General features: G+C 49.3%; 1 protein-coding gene across 1 annotated transcript; it reads right to left on the reverse strand.

Moving 5' to 3' along the window:
- Positions 1–1,201: 1,201 nt before the first annotated feature.
- Positions 1,202–24,514, reverse strand: Eif3b (eukaryotic translation initiation factor 3 subunit B). Its single transcript, XM_032886693.1, has 19 exons — positions 24,004–24,514; positions 18,546–18,738; positions 16,968–17,087; positions 16,670–16,727; positions 16,375–16,503; positions 15,987–16,144; positions 13,469–13,600; positions 13,323–13,389; positions 12,535–12,581; positions 10,322–10,532; positions 8,016–8,088; positions 6,966–7,088; positions 5,590–5,668; positions 4,870–5,008; positions 3,831–3,956; positions 3,207–3,284; positions 2,409–2,517; positions 2,185–2,301; positions 1,202–1,689 (listed from the first exon to the last, which is right to left on the reverse strand). The coding sequence occupies exons 1-18, from the start codon at positions 24,449–24,451 to the stop codon at positions 2,198–2,200; spliced, it is 2,394 nt and encodes a 797-aa protein (XP_032742584.1). The 5' UTR covers positions 24,452–24,514; the 3' UTR covers positions 1,202–1,689; positions 2,185–2,197.

A 24,514-nucleotide genomic window follows, 5' to 3' on the forward strand; every position in this document is an offset into this window, starting at 1 on the left:
CAGTGCCTGGCTGTGGCACATACCTTTAATCCCAGAGGATCTCCCGAGTTCAAGGCCTGGTCTACAAAGCAAGCTCAGGACAGTCAAGCCTACATAAGAGAAACTCCAATCTTGACAAAAACGAAAGTAAGCTATAGACTGATGCTATGAGGACTTGGGCTGAGAGGACTGTGCCTAGAGCTCAGGCTAACGACACTTGGGTCATGGGAAATGGAAGTTCCAGGCTCCCCTGAAGCAAGCCACCCCTCTCTCAGAAATCAAACTGATCAGCTGTGGGAGGCCGGAGTGACCTCTCCTTAGATTACATTCCTCCTTGGTCAACCTTGGAAGCCAGGAAATGCCTGACGACACAGGGCAAGAAAGATTGGCTGGGACTAGGGCCCAAAGGTACATCCCCACCCATCCTGGAGCCAAGGCGGAGTTTAAGTCTGTAGCTCTCCTAAACCCTCCCAAGCACTGAGCAGTTGTCCTGGGGCAGGAGCTCTCCCTAAGTTCCAGCTGCACCACACAACTGCTTTTACTTACAAATCACAGAAACAAATTACAAAAACAAATCACAATCAAGTTTCAAAGTGAAGAGCCTGTGCCTTTTTCTCACTGCTATGAAACTAAAAAAAAAAAAAAAAAAAACCAACAAGTGTTTAAAGAACACGGGGTGGCCAACGCTGTGGGGTAAACTGAAGAGGACTGCAACCATGATCTAACTGCAGAGAGGTCAAAGGAATAAAGAACCCAAGACACGGGAGGAATGGCGAGCCACCTCCCAGTGAAGCGTGAAACTACTGATCTTGTCGTCTGCTCCATATGCTGAACAGCCTGTCCTCTGCTAGACGTACATGCTCTACAGACATGGGATGGCTGCAGGCCCTGCGGGGTGGCTCTCTGGTCACCAGAGGTGCAGAGGCAGGTGGGAGCCGCCTGTGAAATGCAGGATGAGCAGCACACACACAGCTCATGCTGGGTGAAGCTCACCTACGCCTGTCTGCTGTCTTCTCTGCTGGACACTAGACAACCTCACAGGTACATGTCAAGTGGCTGGCCCCCTCTACCCGCTTTCCAACCTGGCCAATGTATCCTGAGAGGTTCCGACAGGCAGGCTCTCAACAACAACCCAGGAGCAGTGCGCACATGCCCCCACCTCACCCTAGGGAGAGGGAAGGGGCAGGCCTCCAGGCCACTTTGCTACAGAGAGATCAGGACAGTGTTTCACACAGGGTTGCTTTTATTTCCACATCCAACTTGAGCAGAGGCCCTGCCACAACCTGAACAGCTGTGAGGTGCTGGGTGCCTCCAGAGTTTCTGGCACAGTAAGTGTTGGGTGTGCAGACTTCCTGATGGCCACACGACACTGGCCCACACAGGAACAGCAAGTCCATGAATGGAAATCCCACTGAGCTGGAAGTGGAGGCTCTGGAAACCCCATGGGCAGCAGCAGGAGTTAAAGGAGCCACCAGGAACACTGCAGTGAGGCTCCAATGCAGACACGGCTGATAAAAACCCAAACAGGGCATTGTGAGAGCAGAGGCTCGTGTCCCCGCTGAGGACCCGGGGCTGAAGGCACAGAGCTGTGTCGGGATGGAAGAGCCCTGGGTGCACTCGCAGTCCAGAGCAGGAAAGCACAGGTGAGAACCCAGCCCGAGGCTCTCTGTGAAGAGTGTGGCCTTGGACCTTGGGCACGGCACAGTGACACTGCAACAGATGAACCACCATTTAGTCAGACACAGAGCAAGGGACCACAGCTGGATTTTTTTTTTTTTTTTTTTTTTTTTTTTTTGGTTCTTTTTTTTGGAGCTGGGGACCGAACCCAGGGCCTTGCGCTTCCCTAGGCAAGAGCTCTACCACTGAGCTAAATCCCCAACCCCCACAGCTGGATTCTTTACTGAGCACACTCCAGGCCTTGAGAGGCTTCATTCTCTCTCATGGTTCCTGAAGGAGCCCAGCACTAAGTACACATGCAGGCAGACAGACACTCACTCCTGTACTGTAGCCTGTACCAACAATATCAACATGGGTGACAGGGCTGTGCCTGATCTGGAGATGGTCATGCCCGCCTCTGCTTCACCCCAAGCTCCTACCAACCACTAGCGGCAGCACTGCCATCTTCCTGGGGTGTCTTCTCTGTTGTGGTCTGACAAGCAGCCAGAGACTCATCAGCAAACCCATCTTCATGTTCCCAAGTCTTACCACAGTGCTGAGGTCACTCCTGACTTCCCAGAGGAATGACCTCTTCAGTGACAAAAAACTCAATGGTCTCTTCCTCCCAGTCATCCACGTTGCTGTCCAGCTCGTCAGTGTCCACCCCTGAGAGAACAGACAACAGACTGACCCCTGGGACCTGGCTGCAAAGCCAGTTGCAGGGCCCTCGGGGGGACCACCCCACTTGCAGACAAGCCCAGAAGCTTGGTTACCTCCCCGTAGCTCTAGACGCTCACTCTTCTGCTTCATATAGAGTTCCTGGGCCATTTTTCGGTATTGCCGGAAGTCCTCCATCATGGTCCGCCTTCTTTCCACCAGTTCCTGTCAGGTAGGGAAAGTTGTAGGGCTAATATTCTTAGGGTTTTTTTTTTGTTTGTTTTTGCTTTTGTTTTGTTTTGTTTTCGGAGCTGGGAACCGAACCCAGGGCCTTGCGCTTGCTAGGCAAGCACTCTACCACTGAGCTAAATCCCCAACACCGCCCCCCCCTTTTTAAAAAAGGTTGTGTACATAGTGTTCTACCTGCATATATGTCTACACACCAGAAGAGGGCAGGAGATTACATTACAGATGGTTGTGAGCCACCATGTGGTTGCTGGGAGTTGAACTCAGAACTTCTGGAAGAGCAGCCAGTGCTCTTAACCACGAGTCATCTCTCCAGCCCCCATCCAGGACATTCTTGCTCAATGACAATGGTCCTGCCCTATGTAGCACCCATTGGTGAATGCAGAAGATGTCAGTGCCTTGTGTGCCAGACAACCCTTCTGGAGAGCCTCCCTTAAGTGGGACCTTCTCTTCCTAATCATATCCCTCCTTGCTGCTAGTGAGGAAAAGCCAGCCTTTACTCGGTGTTAGTGGGTGCTGGTTCCAAGGACCAGTGATGGCCTCTGCTCCCCATTGCTAGTTACCCTTCACAGCGGGAGAACAAGCCAGACCAGGCTCCTGGCACTCCTTCTGACTAGTGTCCAGGGTAAGATAGAGATGGGCTCCTATGGGCATCCCCTTAGGCTCACCTTTGAAGCTTTGGACTGGCTCAAGCGATCCTTCTGCTCAAAGATCTTAGAGTACTTCTTCAGATCCTTTTTAATTTGCTGAAACCAAGACAAGTCTCTCAGGATTGAGCCTTCAAAGCAATATCCACAACTGCTGTCACAAAGATGCCAGTGTGCAGTGACGACAGCCTTCAGGACCAGCCCCAGGGCACCAGCATGCCCAGATCACTCATGGAGAGGATTCCTAGGGTGAGTCACTCCCAGCTCTGACCTAGCACAACAAGCCTATCCCATTATATAACCCCTTCTGAGCTCTCCCAATCCCACTGGAACTTGTGCACAGCCTGTCTGGCTTAGACTGACTGTCATGGGTTTTCTGAAGAAGTGGGGAGGGGGAAGGGAAGGAAGACATGATAAGGTCATCTTGTCACTATACCTCAGAGTCTGAAAAGAACTCGCCATCCTCCTGCCTCAGCTTCCTGGGATTATAAGCACTGCCTAGCCTGACACGGCTTCAGGTCAGGTCTCATTGGCCCTCATCTCAGAGCCCTCTCCATGCCTACCTCCTCCACTCCCCACTGACTGCCCTGTGCAGTCATAGATGGACAACCGCTCCCTTACCCCAACTAGGCAGGGAACACAGACCTTTATCTGATCCTGACTGAGGAGTGTTGGGGGTCTTGGTCTCCAGAGCAGCTGACAGAAGCGGTCCTTGTTGTTCTTCTGGAGAAGGCGACCTTGGAAGGTCCACAGCCAATAAGCATTGTCCACCTAGAGGGCAGTGGGGGCCCATCATGTAAAATGTGCAAGGCCACCCTGGGACCTTTACTCTTGGCGGTACAGCACCAACCTGTGCTCTAGTTGCCCAAGACACAGCACATTGGAGACAGAACCAACCCCTGCCCCTCCTGCAGGGGCCTGCTGATCACTGGTCTATGACCAGAACCTTCTACAGCAGTGCCAATCAGAACAGCAGCAACTACAGCTTAGCTTTCCCGGCAGGACTCTTGACTGAGCTCTGACTCACTCAAACGCTGGGCTCCCTGCTGCCAACCCGCTCTTTAGGAGTTCTGTGAACTAAATGGCCGAGTCCCACATGGGCTTGGAAGACTCTCACTTCCTTCCTTCCTCTTTTATGGAGGTGGGAGATGCTGGGGTAGAACCCAGGCAGCTGCTATGCACTGACATTCCCAGTCCTACAAGATGCTAAATTAAACAAGTGTTGGGATGGGCTGTGCTGCACTGGCACTTGGGATGAGTTCTAGACAGCACACCCTGGAATGAACGAACACAGAGAGTGCTATGCCAGATACTACTCAAAGCCATCTGGGAAGCAAGAGGTCATCTCATCAGCTGGAGCCCTCTGAGCTCACAGGTTTTGTTTGCATGGACTGGCTCAATTGTCCACCCAATAGTAAACACAGGAGGCAGTCTGCCCTCAGGAGGCAGTGACCCATGCTCCAGCAGGCCCTGCCAAGCAGACATGCCCAATGCTCTGGCAGCTGGCCTCTCAGCAGTGAGTTTGAGAAACAGTGGACCAAACTGTCTCCCTAAGCCACAAAGGTTCGTGAGCAATGCTCTCTCACCCTGGGGTCCTGGATACAACAATCCTACAGAAAACAGTTTCTGTTGCTGGCCCTGAGAGATTTCATTCCCCAAGGGCCCAGCACCTGCCATCGTCTACCTTATGGCTCCACCATGACACAGAGGTAACCACATAGCGGCCAGTTGGGTCCCATTCGACGTCGGAGGCCATGTAGTGCTCTGCAATGTTCATGACGGTGCAGTCTGAAGTGTCGACAAACGCCAAGGCGCCATTCATGCTGTGGGATGACAGGGCAGCTGTATTTCACAATCCCCTTGCACCCTACTGAGAGGTCCAATGCCCCTCACTCCAACTGAGTTACAAGGGTGAGAAAGGACCAAGGGCTCTGCTGGGCTGAAGTTAGTTCCCTGGGCCTCGGCCCTATCGCCCTCACAGTGACAAATTTCCTAAGGACATGAATGGTGTACACAGTGCTCTGTGGCGTCTAGAGAAGATGTTGTGTGTGGAAGCTTCCATGGTGGGAGCAAGCCACAGTAGTCCTTCCCAGCAGAGGGCAGGGCTGGACTTGCTCACTACTCCTATGTGCTCGGCTGGAATGCAGGGGAACAAGTGAAAGGCACCCCAACCAGAGGGCAGGACAGCCTCCAGCTACGCATCTGTCCCACTGGAAGACGTGGCATTCACAGGAGGGGTGCAAGGCTATGATCACAGAGCACATGTCATCTGCAAGTCACTACTTCAATCAGCCTGGCTTGGCCAGAGGCTTGGCTGTGATAAATATCTTGTGAGATGATGCACTCCACCAACATAAACCCTCAGGAGCAGGACGCTGCCTTAGCGGGCAGGGCCCCAACCCACCTCCTCAGCCCGGCCAGTACCACGAACTGCCCCTGGGGACTCCAGAAGATGGTATTGGCTTGCTGCTTGTCAAACATCTCTGCAAGGAAAACAAGTTCCTGTGAGGGACTGTGCCGGCGCCTCTCCAGCTAAGACACAATGCCACACTGGTGAGGAGAGCTGACAGAAACAGAGTGCACATATGACTCCAACACAAACCCACTGGTCACTTTGGGAGAACTATTTCAAAACCATACCCCCGCCCCCGTTCAGTTATGCCTAAAGTCATGATGCATGCTTCTGGCTGGTGGCTGCTGGCTATTACAGAAGTCTGGTGGATACTATTTTCAACTTCACAGGCAAAGACTGCACTGACAGCAAATACAGTGACTCATCTCGGGAGCCCTTAGGGTCCACCAACAGCACCATGGGTCAAGCTACCAAAGTCACCATCTTTCAGTGTGCTTACGGAACATCAAGTAAACCATCTTCCCAGTCACCCTGACCCTGGGTGAAACTGACAAAGCAAATGTGGCAATAACCCAGGTCACCCAAAGACTCTCTCAGTCTTGGCAAAACAGCCATCTTCCCATATGGGGGGTGGGGAGGGGAGAGTCACAGAGAGCTGCAGGACAAATGTCCCATCTGGCCCCAAAGCACAGAGGAGCATTGACTGACCCTGGTGAGAGCTGAATCACAGACATCTGGAGAATAAATGACACGTCTCCTGGTGTCTGTTATAGTGGGACAGAAACCTTTTGATTGTCTGCAATTGTCCACCTCTTACATATCCAAGAGAACCAACACCAGGGTGGACTTTACAACACACTAGCTGATTCTGTCACAAATGGTTAGACCCAGGTGAGGGAAAGCACACTGTTCACAGAAGTCCAAGGAAACCATGGTATGACTGCTACAGCAGAGGGAACAGGGTAGCTGGTGTCCTATAAAGAACTTATGAAATACAGCCTGGGGCCACCCTGCAGATCATCCCAGTGGGGGCCACACTGTGGGTTTAGGTTCAGCTTGCCCTGAGCCCTAACCCTGCTGTGGGGCTGTCACGACAAAGACAAGAGTAGGCAGCAGCCCTTTGGGAGTCTAAGCAAGGCCACACTCGGCCCCCATGCCAAAGGGGAGCGTCTTTTAGGTGAGCCCTGCTGCAGGAACGGGAATGAGAACAGAGGAGAACAGAGGAGCCGAGCAGAGGACTCGAGGGCTAAGCCAGGCTGAAGGGCAGGGGCAGTAAGGGCCAACTTACTGACTCACTCGGACAAGGCTCGGTGGATATGAAGTATGTGCCCCTGTCCTGAGTCATCCCAACCCCGCTATCATCTCCCGCACAGCTAGAATCCCGGCCCCTGAGCTCTGCAGAGAGAGGCCAAGGGCAGACTACTCACTGATGAGTTCAATCTTCCCATTGCTCTTCACGTGGTAGAAGGAGACAGATATCCGAGGGGCCTCACCATGAAGCACAGCAAACTTACTGCCATTGGGTTCCCAGGCAAAGGCTATGATGGTCTCTACAACCAGCAGGAAAGAGGAGTCAGTTGTCCTAATCTTTCATAACAAAATCTCCATTTTCAAAGATCTTCATTCAACTGGAGAAAAGCACTCCTAATCCACTAGCAGGACCACAGATCAAAAGACAGCAAAAGCAAAGAGAAGTCAGCAGAGTTCAAAAGCAGTTCGTTTATCGATTGGGACGTTGTTTTAATAACAAGTCCAAGCTAGCCTAGAACTTGGACTGTTCCAGCCCTGGCTTCCTGCAAGCTACGATCACAGGCAGGTGCCACCAAACTGTCTTTTCCTTAACTGACTTAAGGACTTAACAACTTAGCTGTGGTCTTCTATAGTGAAACAAACTGAAAGCCAATGAGAGGCACAGGCACTAAGACTAAGGCTGGAACTAACACATGAGTAAAGTACATCAACCTTTATGTTGCTGGGCGGTGGTGGTGCTCGCCTTTAATCCCAACACTTGGGAGGTAGAGGCAGGTGGATCTCTATGAATTCCAGGTACCAAAGAATACATAGTGAGATCCTGTCTCAAAATACCCCACTTAAAAAAGAAATACTTTTTTTTTCCAGAGAGAAAAAGGAAAGGGAAGGGAAGGCAGGCCAAGCCTGGTGGCACAGGCTTACAATTCCAAACTCGAGAGGCCAAGGCAGAAAGATTGGTGTTCAAGAGCAGATGGGCTACAGAACGAATATATTTCAGACACAAACAAAATCAGTCAAAAATACAACCAGCAAGAAGCTCTTCAAGGTAACTCCAGGCATGGTGTGCCCCTGTGGCTAGCCAACCTAACCTACATGCAGGTCTAACCTAGGTCAGGCTGATCTGGGGTAGCTGCTCTTGCTGAGATCCCACTTCAGTACGCCGCTCTGAACACCCATCTCACGTAGAAGCTGTACAAGACAAGGGCACGACGGCCCTTCCTGCTTACCTTTCATCTCAACGACGTCAACAGGTACCTGTTTCTCCCTCATTCGGAAGATTTCAAAATTTGTGACAACTCCCTGTTGACAAAAGCAAAACAGGAAGGATAATGCTCTGGAAGGCATGAAAATATGGGGGTACAAATGATGATCAGACAGAAGACAGCACTCACTCACCAGCACACCCACAACCCTGATGTGGTGCCAAGGCTGGTATGACAGCATAGCCCAAGCACACTCTGCAGCACATCTAGGGGAGTTTACCAGAGGGAACGATGGATTTGCACACTGTAGAGCAACCTGCACCATGACCTTCAATGCACTATACCCAGCAGCAGACTCAGTAACTACTCGCCCACCTTAATGCCAGCCCACTAACATGTAGATGCATGTGTGTGCTGGAATACCAGTCAACTATGAAAAAGAGTAGAATGAAATGCTGATGCATGCTACAATATAAAAAAGGGTGAGGTCAGAGAGGCTGGACACGAAGGGCCACAGACTGCAGGGGAATGTTCCTAACAAAGACACCCAGAGAAAGCAGACCAGAGGCTGTCAAGAAGTGAGGAGAGGAGAGGGATGGAGGCATAGCTCAATAGAACATTTGACCAGCAATCAGGGGGTTGCCTGAATGACACCGGCATAGGGACACAAAATAGAAGGGCGGACCAAGGAGCAGTGTGGAAAGGAGAGGCAGCTTAGCATGCCCATGTGACCTGCTGAACACACCCAAAGCCAGGGAGCCGGCTCGCCACTTAAAAGCATTTTGGTATATGAATTACATCTTGAGAACAATTAGTTGGGACAGGCTTGGTGGTGCATGCCTGTGATACAGCACTCGAGGTTAAAGCAAGAGAATCACTGAGTTCAAGAATACCCAGAACCAAAAAATATGGGAGACATGGCTCAGGGGTTAAGAGTGCTGACTACTGGGTTGGGGATTTAGCTCAGTGGTAGAGCGCTTGCCCACACTGAGGCACCATGAACTTCCCAGCAGCTGTGGTCTAGAGTGCCGTCAGGCTGAGGCTGCCTCAAGCTCAGATTCACACTGTTACAAGTCACAACTGTGTTGTCTCTACTGTACTTAAATTTATTTCTTACCAAACAAAACAAAACAAAAAAAAACAATCCTTAATGGTTTAACTATTATTTTTCATCATTCTTCAGCATGTATTAAATTAGTAGGGTCTCTGAATTATATTGTTAAGAGTATTTGTTTTGAAATATTATTCTGTTTGAGTTGCTGACTTGAGTTTTATTAAAAAAAAAAAAAAAGTCCGCTTAATTCTACAAAATTTGGAAACTGCTCTAAACACTACATCTGCCCTTTGCTATATACTGATTTAGGTGACATATTCTCAGCACTGACAATTAAATGTTCAAAAACATCCATCAACTCTGAAAAACATTGCACAGAACCAAAAATCAGGCCAAGGTTTAACTTGCACAGGGCTGGATAGAGAGGAACACTGGCTGCTCTAGAAAACCTGGGCTCAATTCCCAGCACTCACATGGCAGCCCACCACTGTCTGTAACTCCAGGTCCAAGGGATCTAATGCCTTTTTCTGGCCCCCTAGAGCACTGCACAAACAGACATACATGCAATTATGATGATCAGTTTATGCTGGGTTTTTAAACCCACCCTGTGCTTATAAAACTGGGGACAAAAATTTCTCGGGTGGAAAGCAATTACGAAAGTCAGAGTTTAAGAAGCCATTAACCCTTAGGGTGGGGGATTTTAGCTCAGTGGTAGAGCACTTGCCTAGCGAGCGCAAGGCCCTGGGTTCGGTCCCCAGCTGGGGGGGTGGGGGGGTGGTGCCATTAACCCAGCCTGGCAGTAATCCCAGCACTCAGGAGGCAGAGGCAGGAAGATTTCTAGTGTGAGGACATCCTGATTTAAAGTATGGGTTCTATGACAGGCAGGGCTACCCAGAGAAATCTTGTCATGAAAAACAAAAGATAACATGACAAACAAACAAAAGAAGCTTTCAGCCAGAGTATCTTGAGACAGCTAACAGTTTTAGGTCAGGCAACGAGTACCTACCCTACAGTCTACACAACAAGCCACCCACTAACACCTCCCAACAGACAACTGCACAGGCTGGAGAGGCTGCAGGAGCTCAGATTAGGTCACTTGCACTCCCCCAAGCAGCTCACAACTGTAACTGCAACTCTAGGAAGTATGAAGCTCTCTCCGGCCTCCCCAGACACTGCACACACGTGGCTTTTGCGCACATACATACAAACAAAAATCAGAAACAAATCTTCAGAAGCAGCAGCTCATTTAGAAGTGGCTCCCACGGCAAGCACTCACCTGTGTGCCTTTCGGAGTCCTGTCCACTTTTACACACAGGTAATCTCCATTTTTCTGCCAGTGCAGCTTGCAATCAACCACATTGAACAAATTCCTCACTCGGATCTCCTGTCTGGTGGGGAGCTGCATCAGGGTCACCCTGGCTGGAATATCTTTGTCTTCTGGCACCCAAAAGGCAATGATGTTACCACCCGGAGACCAAGAAAAGTCTCTGTAGGACAAAGAGATAAAGTTTATGGGAAGAACAGATAAGGTCATATTTCTGAGCAGCAGACGGATGACCAATTTACTCTATGCTGGCGTCCTGCCCTACCTGCTGTGCTCTGAGCCTGGTGCACATCAGCTGTGTGCTAGGTACTGTACAACACAGCCTGCTCACAGCCCTGGGGCACAGTCACACTGCTGTGACACAAGGATGCTGCTCACTGTACCCACCCACAGCCGCCAGCCTTGCTCTTTACAAATGGACTTCAGGCTGGTGGCTCTAGCTGCAGGGTGTCTAAAGGTCAGCCAAGGTGCCAAAGGGGGGTGGGAGGCGGGAACCTGCAAGTCAGAAGGTACAGGATAGGACAGGTGAACAATCTGTTCTCTATTTTTTTTTTTTTTTTTTTGGTTCTTTTTTTCGGAGCTGGGGACCAAACCCAGAGCCTTGCGCTTCCTAGGCAAGCGCTCTACCACTGAGCTAAATCCCCAACCCCCAATCTGTTCTCTATTAACTGCTCTGCAGGACAGACATGGGAGCCATGTGGAAAGCCTCTATAAACACATTCTTGTCTTCTATTTGGCTGCAGTTGAGATGCCCTGTTGCCTAGACTGGTCTCAAACTTGTAGACTCAAACAACTCTTCCTGACCAGCTAGAAGTGCGGATGCTCACCACCACATCCAAATCTGGTTCTGAATTTGTCAGATCAGTGCCCTGATTTTAGTTTTGTTAAAAGTCCAAATAACATCGAGAAATGAAAAAGAAGACATGCCAATGTCCTCTGGGCCGATAAGCCTTCGCCACCGCAGGAGTGACCAACTCTAAATGACTTCAGATAAACAAATGTGTGCCCACTCACCTAAGACAGAATGAGCTGCAGTTCCTCGCCACACACCTAAGCCTTAGCCCAAGAACACCACCCACCAGGGAGCTTTCTGAAGAGGATAAGGCACTGTGTCAAATCCCCACACAGTCCCTACTCTAGCTGGGCAAGACTCTTTGACCTCAGTATTATTTCTGTGATCTATGAGCAGGAGCCACTGTAGTACCCCAATGTTTGCAGAAACAAGAAGCAAAGAACTGCTTAAGAACTGAGTGCTATGAGCTGGAAGGATGGCTCAGTGGTTAAGAGCACTGACTGCTCTTCCAGAGGTCCTGAGTTCAAATCCTAGCAACCACATGGTGGCTCACAAACCATTTGTAATGGGATCCGATGCCTTCTACTGGTGTGTCTGAAGACAGCGACAGTGTGCTCAGGTACATAAAACAAATAATTCTTTAAAAAAGAACTGAGTGCTAGCTAGATGTGGTTGTATATGCCTGTAGTACCGAACTGTGGGAGAATAGGGAGTTCAAGACTGTACTCTGCTACTGAGCAAATTCCAGGCCAGCTTGAGCTAAAGTTGACTCTTTTCTTTAAAAAAAAAAAAAAAAAATCAAAACCCTGGCCAGGTGGTGGCAGTACAGGACTTTAATCCTAGCACTCAGGAGGCAGAGGCAGGTGGGCCTTTATACTTTTGAGGCCAGTTTGGTCTACAGAGTGAGTTCCAGGACAGCCAAGGCTATACAGAGAAACCCTGTGCTCCTAAAATGCACTGTGCGGTGGTGGCCATAGGTGAGGCCCTTGTGAGGCATATCGGTCTTAAGGAAGGGAAGGTGGGGACCTAGTAAATGCCTTTTGGGTTTTTTTTGGAGACAGAACTCCTCTGTGTAACAGCCTTGGAACTTTCTCGGTAGACATTGACAGACTCTGTCTCCCAATGCTGGGATTAAAGGCCTGTACTACCATGCCCTGCAAACAAAGTAAGGACCTTAAAAGTAAGGTCCTTAGAGCTGTTCCTTCTAACTAGCGACCATCTACTCAAGAGAAAGCTCCCAGCAGACAGAAGGCACCAGCTATCTTGGACTTCTGGTTTTAAGAGGCAAAGACTGAGATTTCTGCTGTTTGAAGGTAATCATCCTATAGCAACCAGAGAACATTGGCAGTGACTTTCCAGAAACAGTACTTACTTTATTCCAGAGATCTTCAAGCTCTTCTTGTCCAAAAGGCCCATGGACTGCCCATGAGAGAAAGAAAAGAAGGAAAAATAAAATAAAAATTACGGCTCAGAAAGGTCAGGCAGCATCAACTGTAGGCACCTCTTTTTTAAATTTATCCTGGAGAGGGGAGGACATGTCACAGTACACATGTACAGGTCAGAAGTTAGTGTGCACAAGCAAGTTCTGGCCTCCACAGTGCAGCGGAAGAACTGAATTCTGGTTGTCAGACTTGGCAGTAAGTATCTTCACCCACTGAGCCATCTTGCCAGCTCCCCTTCCCCCTTTTAACACAAGATTCTGCTCTATCTAGGGAGCACTCCAAGCTCTATCTAGGGAGCACTCCAAGCTCTATCTAGGGAGCACTCCAAGCTCTATCTAGGGAGCACTCCAAGCTCTATCTAGGAGCACTCCAAGCATGGAGGACAGATGAGCAGGAGTCAAATGCCAGCAGCAACACAGACTTCCAATACAACTTCAGTCAGCCTGGGCAGGAGAGTCCCCACCTCCACCCAGCATAGCGTGGGCTGGCCTTTGTCACTAGTCTACAAAGCCTCACCTCCCTTACTACAGCACTGACTGTCCACACTCGCACCTCAACACTGTGCAGCTGCCACGCATGCACTCAACAGTCTGCTTAGCCTTCTGGAACACTAAAATAACCATGGGAGCCAGGCCACAGCTCACTGATAGAGCAGCTGCCTAGCATGCAGGTCTAGCTCAATGCCCAGACCTCCAGAAAGACGAAAAACAGAACTCACAGGTGTTTCATAGATGCTAAGGGTATCCAGGGTCATTCTTGCAAAGAATTTGCCATCATGGCTCCACCTGAGGAGAAAAGAAGTGTCAGGCCACAGCGATAGGACAGGAACAGGCCACAGGCAGACCAGGGTTTTGTTCTACTCACTTGAAGATGGGCCAGTGGGCTGAGCTTTCACAGTGAAAACCTCTCTTCTTATGCCCTGTGAGGATGTCCCAGATAATGATGGCCTGAGGGTCATCCTGAGTGTCCATCAGTGGGCTGAAAGTCACCAGGTATCTGCAAGGGAAGGTCACTTAGTACAGCACTTCCTTGGTGTGAGAATCCCATTTCCAGTAGGATGAGCCTAGCCAGGTACAAAGTTTGTCAAAGACACTACACAAGTTACCTAGAATGGTGTTCCCACAAGTGGCCCCAAGTAAATCAAACAGCCTGACAAGTCTGCTAGAGTGGGTTGGTGTAGAGGGAGGAGCATTGGTGTAATTAAGATGAATGAGATAAAGAGAACAAATGGTCACATACAGTTCTAAAGTGAGTGTACTTCAGGGAAACGGGAAATTAGCCTATCTGACTGCGGTTAACTCTCATTGTAGAAGAAATCTGTATTTGTTCTCATAAAGTAGATGTGTCCTAAGGATACAACCCTCATAGCAAGGGGCAGCGGGAGAGGCCCAGCAAGCCAGAGAACACCAGCAAGAAGCCCTCCTGCTGCAGCATCAGGCTGGTGAGACTGAAACCCTCATCAGCAACGTTACATCACACCAACTGCTGAAGCCTATAATGAGTGAGTCCCAACCCTGCAACCTACAGAACCAGAGCACAGAGCACTAACAAACAGGACAGCCTCATTTGTTCAAGAGGACAGACGTGTGAACAGACAGATCATGCCAGGTGTGGTGGTGCACAGCCCAAACAAATCCCAGCACTTGGGGAGTAAAGGCAGGATAATCAGGGGTTCAATGCCAGCATCAGCTATAGTGACTTGGGGCCAAGCCATGTATCAAAACAGAGAAAGCCACATCCTAACCATGTACCAATTGTTCTCCCAGAACATGGGTGAACTATTGTGGGAACTGCACTGGCTTCCAAGAGGTGGAGGGACACTGAGAGTCACCCAGGCAAAAGGCAGTTATCTCACACATCCACTTCTTTTTTTTAAAAGATTTATTTATTTCATATGTATGAGTGTTTTGCTTGCATGCATGGCTGGTGCCCTCCGAAGTTAGAAGAGGGAGTTAGGATGGTTGTGAGCCACTATGTAGGTGCTGGGAATAAACCTGCGTCCTCTGCAAGAACAAGTGCTCTTACCACTGAGCCAGCTCTCCAGCCCCTCACACTCACTTTTCACACTGCTGCTAGAGTGAACTCTGAAACTCTGAGAGCAGCACACAGGGAGGGAGGGATGTGCCAGGTTAAGGGATGAGAGTTAAGGACACTGAGACTGGGGCCAATCACACACCCACAGTACAACAACCTTTGTGTACAGGTAACCAGTGTATGTTTTTGTTGTTTTCTGGAGGCAGGATCTCATGCAGACCAAATTGGACTTTAACGTCCCATCCTCTTGCCTCTATTTCCCAAATGCTGGTGGGGTTCAAGGTGCTTCTGCAATAGTCAGTTCACCCGTGTTCTGGGAACACAGTTGGTACATGGTTAGGATGTGGCTTTCTCTGTTTTGATACAAGTGTAGGTAGCTTCCTCTGGCTTCACTTTTTACAAGTCTCTGCTCCATGATTAATTCAGACATGGGAAAGAAACCCTCAAAAAAAAAAAAAAAAAAAAAAAAAAACCCTGTGCAGTCCCTGAATTAGAAGAGGAAGTGAATTACGGCACCAAGCATCAGTGCTGGCATAGAGTAGTACCCCTGGAAGCAGAGTACCAGCACATGGTGGCTGCTAGGCTGAGAGGTGAGCACACGTCCAGGGTCCACCCTATCGAGGGTATGTTCTAAAACCTCACAGTACCCAGCCCAGTGCATGTTTTTTCCTACATGGACATAAACACATACACCCGTGAGAAGTATACGTTGGGGTTGGGGATTTAGCTCAGTGGTAGAGCGCTTGCCTAGCAAGCGTAAGGCCCTGGGTTCGGTCCCCAGCTCCAGGAAAAAAAAAAAAAAAAAAGAAGTATACGTTAAGCACAGTTAAGAGATTAAAGTCAACAGAACACAAACATGTAAACCCACACTACAGTCCATGTGGTCTCTTTCCTGAAAAAGCCAAAGCACAAAAGCAATGTTCCTTCTGTGGGCTGTGTCACTGCGGCCCAGGAAAGTGAAGGCACAGCAAGGGAGTTATTGCTCCTCCAGATGCTCCAGTGTGGGACTGGGGAGGATGCAGCTCAACAGCAGAGACCCTGGGTCACAGCAAAAATAAAAGAAAAACTTGAATGCTCACCCACCCACCCACCGCACAGCTCTGGCAGTTTGCACACTATTTGAGGAGGGAAAGGAACAGGACCAAGTACTGGCAGGAGAATCTTGGAAAACCATCTCTCTTCTCTCTCTCCTTTTGTTTTGAGGCTTTTTTAAGATCAGCTCTCATGGAGCTTAACCTGGCCCCAAACTCACTATGTGGTCCAGGCTGGCTCTCAGGCCTCCTGGGGTTTTTCTACCAAGTCTGAAAGTCCTACAGATCACCTGAGGCGGCGAGATGGAGTCACGCACCTTTCACATGGTGAGAAATCGATGAGCTGCACGCCTTGGTGGCTGAACCTCTGGATCTGCTTGAACTTGTCCCCTCCCCAGAGGGCGATACCCCGCTGATGGAACGTGGCCAGGTAGGTGCCCTTAGGGGACCAGCGCACATATGTCTCTGTCCATCTCTGTAAGAAGGCAGCAGCAGTGTGAAAACGACAAAGCATCAAGCACAGCGGCCCTTCCTTCTACACTGCATCTTCTCTTCTCAGAACCCATCGCCAAGCAGGGAAAGGAGTGACAGTTGTTCTCAGAGAATGCCTCAGAGAACAAGAGCCTTCACCTGCTCCTGGGGCAGAAACCAGCCCTTCTGTAAGGAGACGGGAGGTCATGGCCAGGGCCAGCTGCTGGTACACACCGCTCTTTCTTCGATTGAGACTGGGTCCTTGACGTCATTCCAGAAGATGGATGTCCGGTCTCCGCTCTCAAAAATCACACTGTACTGATCTCTACACTCTGCCTCTTCCAGCCAATAGCGCAGATTGCCCTGAAACAACCAACACTGAGGGACTGAGCACACTGCGTTAGTGTTAATAGAAGAAAATCAATAACTGTCATACTCGACAACAAATGAGGAGAGTTCAACGGATACCCTTTCACCTCAGTTACAAAATGTCTTTTGACTACAAAGGCAGACGTTTTGTAAAACATACCAGGTCTTTGAAAGGCTGCTTCTCTGGAATGTCCCACTCATCACTGATGGTCATGTACCTGGAACAGAATGGGCACTGCTGAGTTCCACGGGCTGGATGGGGGTTGGGGGGGAGGGGTTGCACAGCCAGGCTGCTCCACACCCTCTCCACCCACCCAAGTTCAAAGCAAAAACATAACATGACATAAAATGTTCTTGCCTGGCCAACAGAAACCAATCACCTGAAAGGCCACCAGCACCCACTGAGGAACGCCCCATCACCCACTGGCAACAACCACAGATCTCAGGCTCCAACTCACTTATCAAAATCAGTGAAGAGGTTGACCCGGAACGTGTGCTGCTTGTCCAGCTTGTATCCATCTGCATTTTTCACAGCATCCACAGCATGGGCGGGAGAAGCGTATTCCAGAAAGATGTACCTGAGTGAGAAGGTGAGCGGCTTGCACATATGCATCCTTAAGGTACACACTGAGACCATTCTACATGAACACAGGTAGGTCCTGTCTGTCCTGCAGCACCCCCAAGGCAGTCACACTGAGGACCAAGCAGTTTCCTAAGAAATCTTAATAGATCAAGACTGTGACTTCATGGTTATAAATGACAGAAGTTTAACAGAAATGGTTATTTCCTTGTGACAGTCCAGTGATGTGCATGTCAAAACCTAGGATATATGAAGCATTTCTAGTTAGTAATGACCTCATTAAGAGTCACCATTACCCAGCCTGGTTTACAGAGCTAGTTCCAGGACAGCCAGGGCTATACAGAGAAACCCTGTCTCAAGAAAACAAACAAATAACAACAAAACCAAAAGTCACCAATACACACTTCCACGTCATAGGAAATTTGCATCTAACAAAGCAAGTGAATGTCCCTTCAACCACGTGACTAAGCAGCAATTAAGAACACTGAAGCCAGCTAGCCCACCCCTTTAATCCCAGAGCTAGCAACGAGACAGGAAGAACTCTGTAAGTTCCAGGCCAGCCAAGGCTACACAGACTGCCACAGCAACAACAGCAACAGCAACAGCAACAACAACAACCAGACCACTGGCTGCTCTTGCAGAGGACCCAGGTTCAATCCCCAGTACCTACCCACAAGGTAGTTCACAAGTGTCTATAATTCCAGTTAAGGGATCACATCCCTCCTGGCTTCCAAGAGGACCAGGCACACATGTGGTGCACATTCATACACAAAGGTAAAACATTCATACACATAAAAAAACAATTAAAAACCAAACAACAAAATATAAAACAGGGCAGTACTGCCTAGAGTCAACGATTCTTCCAAAATTAACTTTATAGTTTTTAAAACTCTTAAAGACAAGGTGACATTTAAAGGAGGTCTGTCAGCAGTGGCAAGAGGCAAATAAACCCCATACAACAGCTATTGTGGATTATTCTGCCCCGTCCAGTTCACTGAGGGCAGCCATTCTATTGCTCAAGAACCTTGGTCCTGGCAGACAGAGAAGTCCCAGGCCTTCAGAGAGTCTAAACCTACAGTAGTGCCAAGCACACAATGGAGGACTAGACTCAAGCATGGAAGTGAACTGCAGGTCACACCTTAGGCTGCACCCATGCCTTAGGTGACAGTAGGAAATCGCTAACTAGGAGGTTTCACCTCTACTTCAGAGAAATTAAAATGTTTTCAAAAGCACTTCCAGAGAAACCCTGCAGGCAGGTTTGTCCACTTTCAGGCCAGTGCTATCTTTATCTAGGACCTATCTTGGATAGCCTGCTTCTTCTGTGGGCCCTCAGGCTACAGTCACTCACTGCTGGGGACCCGGGAACCAAAACTTCACTGGCGCACTCCCCTCTGGGGTGGCCTGAACACACAAACCCCAAGCCCCCAACTGCTGCTTCAGCAACCATCACACTCACCCTTTCGTCTTTCCATCCTCTTCAGGGTAATAGTCATTTATGATTTTCCCAAACTTGGAGAAGATCTTGTGGATGACATTTTTGAGCTTCTCAAGCCGGTCGGGTCCCACCTGAGGAACGTTGTCTACAACAATCACCGAGTCAATCCCATCCGCTTCCTGAGGCCGATCTTTGAGTACATCACCAAGTAGTTCTGAAGGAGTGAAGGAAATGTCAAGTGGTTTCTAGTTCAGCCAAGCAGCACTCATTCATTACCAGCAGGCTGCTCATGTCTAAGAGGCATCTATCCCAAGTGCTTTCACGGTGAACAAAGACACCAGGACTTGGCTTCTAAGGAAGCAGATGCTCACCCTCCTTTAGATGGGAATATTCTCTAAATGGATCCAACTGCTGCTACAGGGGGTGCAAGCATGTAATCCCATCACTTTGAAGGTGGACGATGCCTGTGGATCGGAGTTCAAGGCCAGCTTGACCCTGACTTAACCAGATGGGAAGAACCCATTCCTCAAAGTTACCCTCTGACCCCCACAGCCATGTTCATACTCCACACAAAAACAATAACTGTAAAAATTACAAAATACAAAGGGCCACAGATAGAACAACAGTAGCACCCCAACCTAACCCAGTAGTAGCCCTGGGTTCAATCTCTAATACTGCTCAAAAGACAAACTTAAATGGCCTACTGCATGAATTTCTAGCTACTATCACTGTTCTTTTTTATTCAATCTTTGCAGGGGTGGCTGCACATGCCTGCAACCCCAGCAAAATGTAGGAGGACCTAGAGCTCAAGGTCATCCTCAAGGCAAGGACAGCCTCCTAAGATCCCCAGATCTTAGCTAAGAACAGTAAGAGACAGCTCAGCATTAAGAGCAGGTACCATGGTTGGTGGTGGTGCCTTTAATCCCAGCACTTGGTAGGCAGAAGCAGGTGATATGAGTTTGAGACCATAGCCTGGTCTACACAGAGAAGCCATGTCTGGAAAAACCAACTGTCTCTCCTGCAGAGTACCTGAGTTCTGTTCCCAGTACCCATGTTGGACAGTTCACTCAACAGTCTGTTCAAGGGGACTGGACACCTCTGGCCTACAAGGGTACCTGTGCACACATACACAAATCCTTTAAAAACAGAAAAGAAACTCCAGCATGCTAAATCCCCTAAATGTCAACACACATCCTTTGGGGCATTTCAGAAGTGAAAGGTGGGGCTGGACAGAGGGTCTAAGTCAGGGGAAAGTGCTTGCTGCCCACAAGCTGATTTATTTGCATTGTGACCTCCAATCACAGGACTTGGGCAGGCAGACCTCTGTGAATTCAAGGGCAGCCTGGTCTACAAAGTGAATTCTAGGACAGCCACAACTACACAGTTAATACTCTGTCTCAAAAAAAAGCCACATCTATAATCCCGGCGCTATGTAGACAGAGCCTGGAGGATCTCAGGGGCTTTCTGCCTAACCAGTCTAGCTGCAATGGTGAGCTCCAGGTTCAATTTGAAACCCTACCTTAGGGGCTGGAGAGATGGCTCACTGGTTAAAGGCAATGACTGCTCTTCTAGAGGACCTGGGTTCAATTTCCAGCACCCACATGGCAGCTCACACAGGGGTTGTAACTCCAGGATCTAACAACCTCACACATATATACAGATACTAAAAACATTTTTTAAAGGGGGAGCTGGGAAGTCATGGTGCCCACCTTTAATCCCTGTACTAGAGGGAGAGGCAGGTTAATCTCTGAGTTGGAGGCCAGCCTGATCTACAGAATTCTATAGAGTCAATTCCAAAAAGAGTAGTGAAGATCAAAAGAACACTCCTGACACAATCCTTAGGCCTACACATGTCACCTTCACAAATACAGTAAACGTACACAAGGAGAAAGGCGTGCTAAACGGAAGGATGCTTCCATGCTCCCAGATCCAGGTCTACACAAGATCTGTTTAAAATACACAAGTCTGGCCCAGCTAATGCCCTTCATCCCAACTCAGAAGGCAGAGGTCAGCAAATAAGTTCAAGAGCAGCCTAGTAGTTCCAGAAGAATCAGAGTCAGAGTCACAGTAAGACCTTGTCTCAGATAGAAAACATGGAAGCGGGGAGAGAGTGGGGAGATGGCTCGGCAGTTGAGATCACTTGTTATTCTTCCAGGACCAGAGTTCAGTTCCCAGCACCCACATGGTGGGTCACAACCAGCTACAACCCCAGTTCCAGAGAACCTAATGCCCTCTTCTGGCCTCCACAAATACCAGTCACACATGTGCATAAACATGAATGCAGGTAAACATACATACGAAATAAAATGTAAAAAAAAGATACAAATAAATAAGTAATATATGTTTAAACATAAAAGGCAATTCTGGGCCTGCAGGAAGGCTCAGTGTGTCACACACTAGTCACACAAGGCTGATGACCTGAGTGCAATCCCTGGAACCCATTGTGGAAGGAGAAAACCAACTCCTCAACACTGTCCTGACTGCTACACGAATGTCCAGCACCAGCTCACCAAATGACTTTTTTTTAAGGGTCACTGTGGGTGGGCTGGGAGTATGGCTTGGTAGAACACTTGCTTAGCATGCACCAGGTCCTGGGTGCTACATGGGGGAAAGCAATGCGACAGACAGTCCTCTGCATTCTGTGCTGGCTAATTTTATGTCACCTTGACACAACTAGAGTTATCTGGGAGCAGTAAACCTCACTTGAGAAAATGTCCCCACCAGACTCCCCTGCAGGCAAGTTTGTAGGTTGGTTTTTGACTGCACATTGGTATGAGAGAACAAAACTCACTGTGGGCAGGGCCGTCCAGGCTGTCCCTGGATGGTCTAAGAGAGCAGGCTGAGCCAGCCATAAGGAGCAGGCCAGCAGCAGCAGTCCTCATGGCCTGCCTCTACATCTGCTCCTGCCCTCACTTCCTTGGATGATGGACCTTGGATAAATTGCTTTTGTCACAGCAAAAGAAACCTAATTAAGCAAGACACATTGCAAAGATGCCAAAATCAATGACAGGCAAGGCATGAGGAGGCAAGAGGCAGATTTTCAACATGGCAATGTCACACACCTTCACTACAGAAACTCTGGGTTCCTTTAAAAGCCTGCTCACCGTACAATTAAACAGCCTGCTAAGCTGGATCTGAACTTAACAAGATGTAATAAAAAAGCCCAGCTTCCATACAAACTAGCCTCCTTCCCAGGGCTCAAAGCTCTACCATCTCCCTACCCTGTAACAAGCTGCTTCTCCTGAGAAGGGCAGAGCCCAGTATCCTCATAATGAAACACACCGTTTCTTTTCATCTGTTTGGGGTTTTGCATTTTATTGTAAAATGTATGAATGTTTTGCTTTTGTGTATGTTTGTGCACCACATGCAGGCCTGGTACATGATCATCAGGTCCCTGAACTGGAGTTACAAAGACTTGTGAGCCATCATGTGGGAGCTGGGAATCAACCCAGGTTCTCTGGAAGAACAGCAAGTGCTGAGCCATCTCTTAGACCCCCTTCTATCTGTTTTTTGACATAGGTCCCATGTACCTCAGGCTGGCTTTGCGCGCCCCATGTAGCGACTGGCACGCACACCACACTAGAGGAAACAACTTGCTCATGATCAGTGACAGACAGGAGACATACACTAACATGAAACGGGCCAAGGAGGCAAGACAAATCCCACACTACGCCCGGTTAAAAACCAAAAGCTGTTTGTCTTCCCACCCTTGTGACAGACACCCTGATGCCCAAAGCCAGACGGCTGTAAGAGTTCCAGATCCTCCTCACTGCTCTCCCCTTCCCTGCACACACTGGGGTGGACACTCTGGGCTCCTAGCCGACTCGATGGAGGCAGGCTGGCCTTGCAGCCATGCTAGCCAACATCCCTTCACTCCTATAATCCCCAGTTCTGGAAAATAACTACATACTAAATGGGCTCAAATAATCCTTTAAATACTCATCTTGCAGTATTCCCAGTACCTACAACCAATTCTAATTCTAACTTCAGTTCTAGGAGATCCAATGGCCTCCACAGGCACCAGACACACATATGATATGCAGACATGTGGCCAAAATGATCCTGTGCATAATTTTAATTAGACAAACAAACAAAACAGATCTTTGAAAAAGGGAAAAGATGGTGCTATGTGCGTAGTTCAAAGGATGCTTACTGGGCATTTAGGGTACAGTGTGGGGGTCCTGTCTGAAACCATGAAGTGACAGGGAAAGGGTCCAGACCCAAAGTAAGCAAAGGAGTCAAGGGCTCAAAAGAGCAACAAGTCAAAACTTAGGCTCTAACATGGGGGAAGCAGGCACATTAGAGATCACTGGAGTCTGGCGAGAGGAGAACCCAGAAACCTACTCTATCCAGAGAAACTTCCTCAAGGCTGAAGCCTATAGAACCTGCTTCTCATGCTAATACATCTTTTACCTTAAGAAATACAGTAAAACAAGCCAGGCCTGGTGACTCATACCTCAAATCCTGGCAATCTTAAAGTGAAGGCAGGAGGATCTGTTTAAAGACAGCTTCGGCTTCATAAAGCGCTGGCCAGCCCGGGCTAGGCCAGACCCTGTTTTACAACGAGATAAAAACAACCTCCACAAACAAAAAAATGGTGACATCAAGTGGCAACCCCTTGAAATATTTTAAGCTCTAAGTTCACAACTATATCGAGGCACTACATTTTCATGGAATATCACTGGTAGTTCAAAAGCAATTGATTGGGGGTACATGTCTTTAGGGCCAGCACCACGAAAACTGGGACAGAAGAACCAAGAGTTAAATTTCAGCCTGATCTGAGTGAGGCCCTGTCTCATATTTAAAAAAAAAAAAAAAAAAAAGAGTGGTGTTCTTAGGCCTTCGCCTCTTGGTTATTTGCCACAACAACACATGAATGAACTGGTTCGTACGCTTTCAGCATGAAATTGAAACAGCAGAGGAACACATGCTATCAACTTGTCAGAAAACATTTTAAGAATCTAGCTCCTGAGAAGGTAGGCAGAAACAATGCCTTAAAAAAACCGCCAGTCACCATAGAAGAAAACAAAGTAAGTTGCAAAACCAACAATATGAAAAGCAATGTACAACACAAGAATGGTCCGGGGTACCGACCTAAGAAAGAGATGAGCAGGCGGTAATGTGGTTGGGTCCGAAGTCAATGCCTTACTATGGAAACCATTGGGAATGCACTTCTAACAAGGGGGAAGGCACCAGGCTCTGCACACGACCTGTCCCCTCCTGTTCGGCCCTCTGAAGAGTCCAGCTGACCAACACTGGAAATCTTGGCCGGGAAAATGGAATAACCCCCAGATATTCCAGGTCGTTCTGCCCTTCCACTAACCCCGAGACGCCAGGTCTTCCCGGAGAAACGGACTCCCCAAATGATCCCCCTTACAGTAGAGGAAACAGAGGGTCGTTGCAGCCGGGAGACCTCGCGCTCTCGACGACTTAAGTGGATACCCTCACCATGGACATAATCACGACTCACAGCCCTTACCTTCCTCGCTCACGTCGTCTACGAAATCCTCGGGGTCGCTGAAGGAGGGCTCATCTGCCTCTCCGTTCTCCAGAGCCCGCGGCTCCGCCTCAGCCGCGCTCCCATCGGACCCGCCCTCCTCCTCCGCTCTAGCCGAGGGGTGCCTGGCCTGCTCTCCGCCGGCCTCCGCCTTCCCGGGAGCAGAGGGCTCCTGCGCCGACTGCGGCGTGGGCGAGGCGGCCGGACTCGCCGCCGTTTCCTCTTCGGATTGGGCCGCCGGCTTGGCCCTCACCTCGGGCTCCGGTCTGGCCTCGGCGTCTTCCTCGGCGTCTTCCGTCCGCCCCACTTCGGACCCGCCAGACCCTGCCGCCTCGTCCGTCGGCGGTGACTCGGAGACCGGCTGCTGCCTCGCGGGCTCGGCCCGCTCCTCGGCCGCCTCGGGCGCCGCCACGTTCTCAGCGTCCTGCATGGGCCCGCGCTGCTTCTCACCCGGCTCGGCCGCCCTGCTTCCGACTCCCAGAAATCACCGCGC

Source organism: Rattus rattus, chromosome 16 (genome assembly GCF_011064425.1).
Source record: "Rattus rattus isolate New Zealand chromosome 16, Rrattus_CSIRO_v1, whole genome shotgun sequence".
NCBI classification, from domain to species: domain Eukaryota; kingdom Metazoa; phylum Chordata; class Mammalia; order Rodentia; family Muridae; genus Rattus; species Rattus rattus.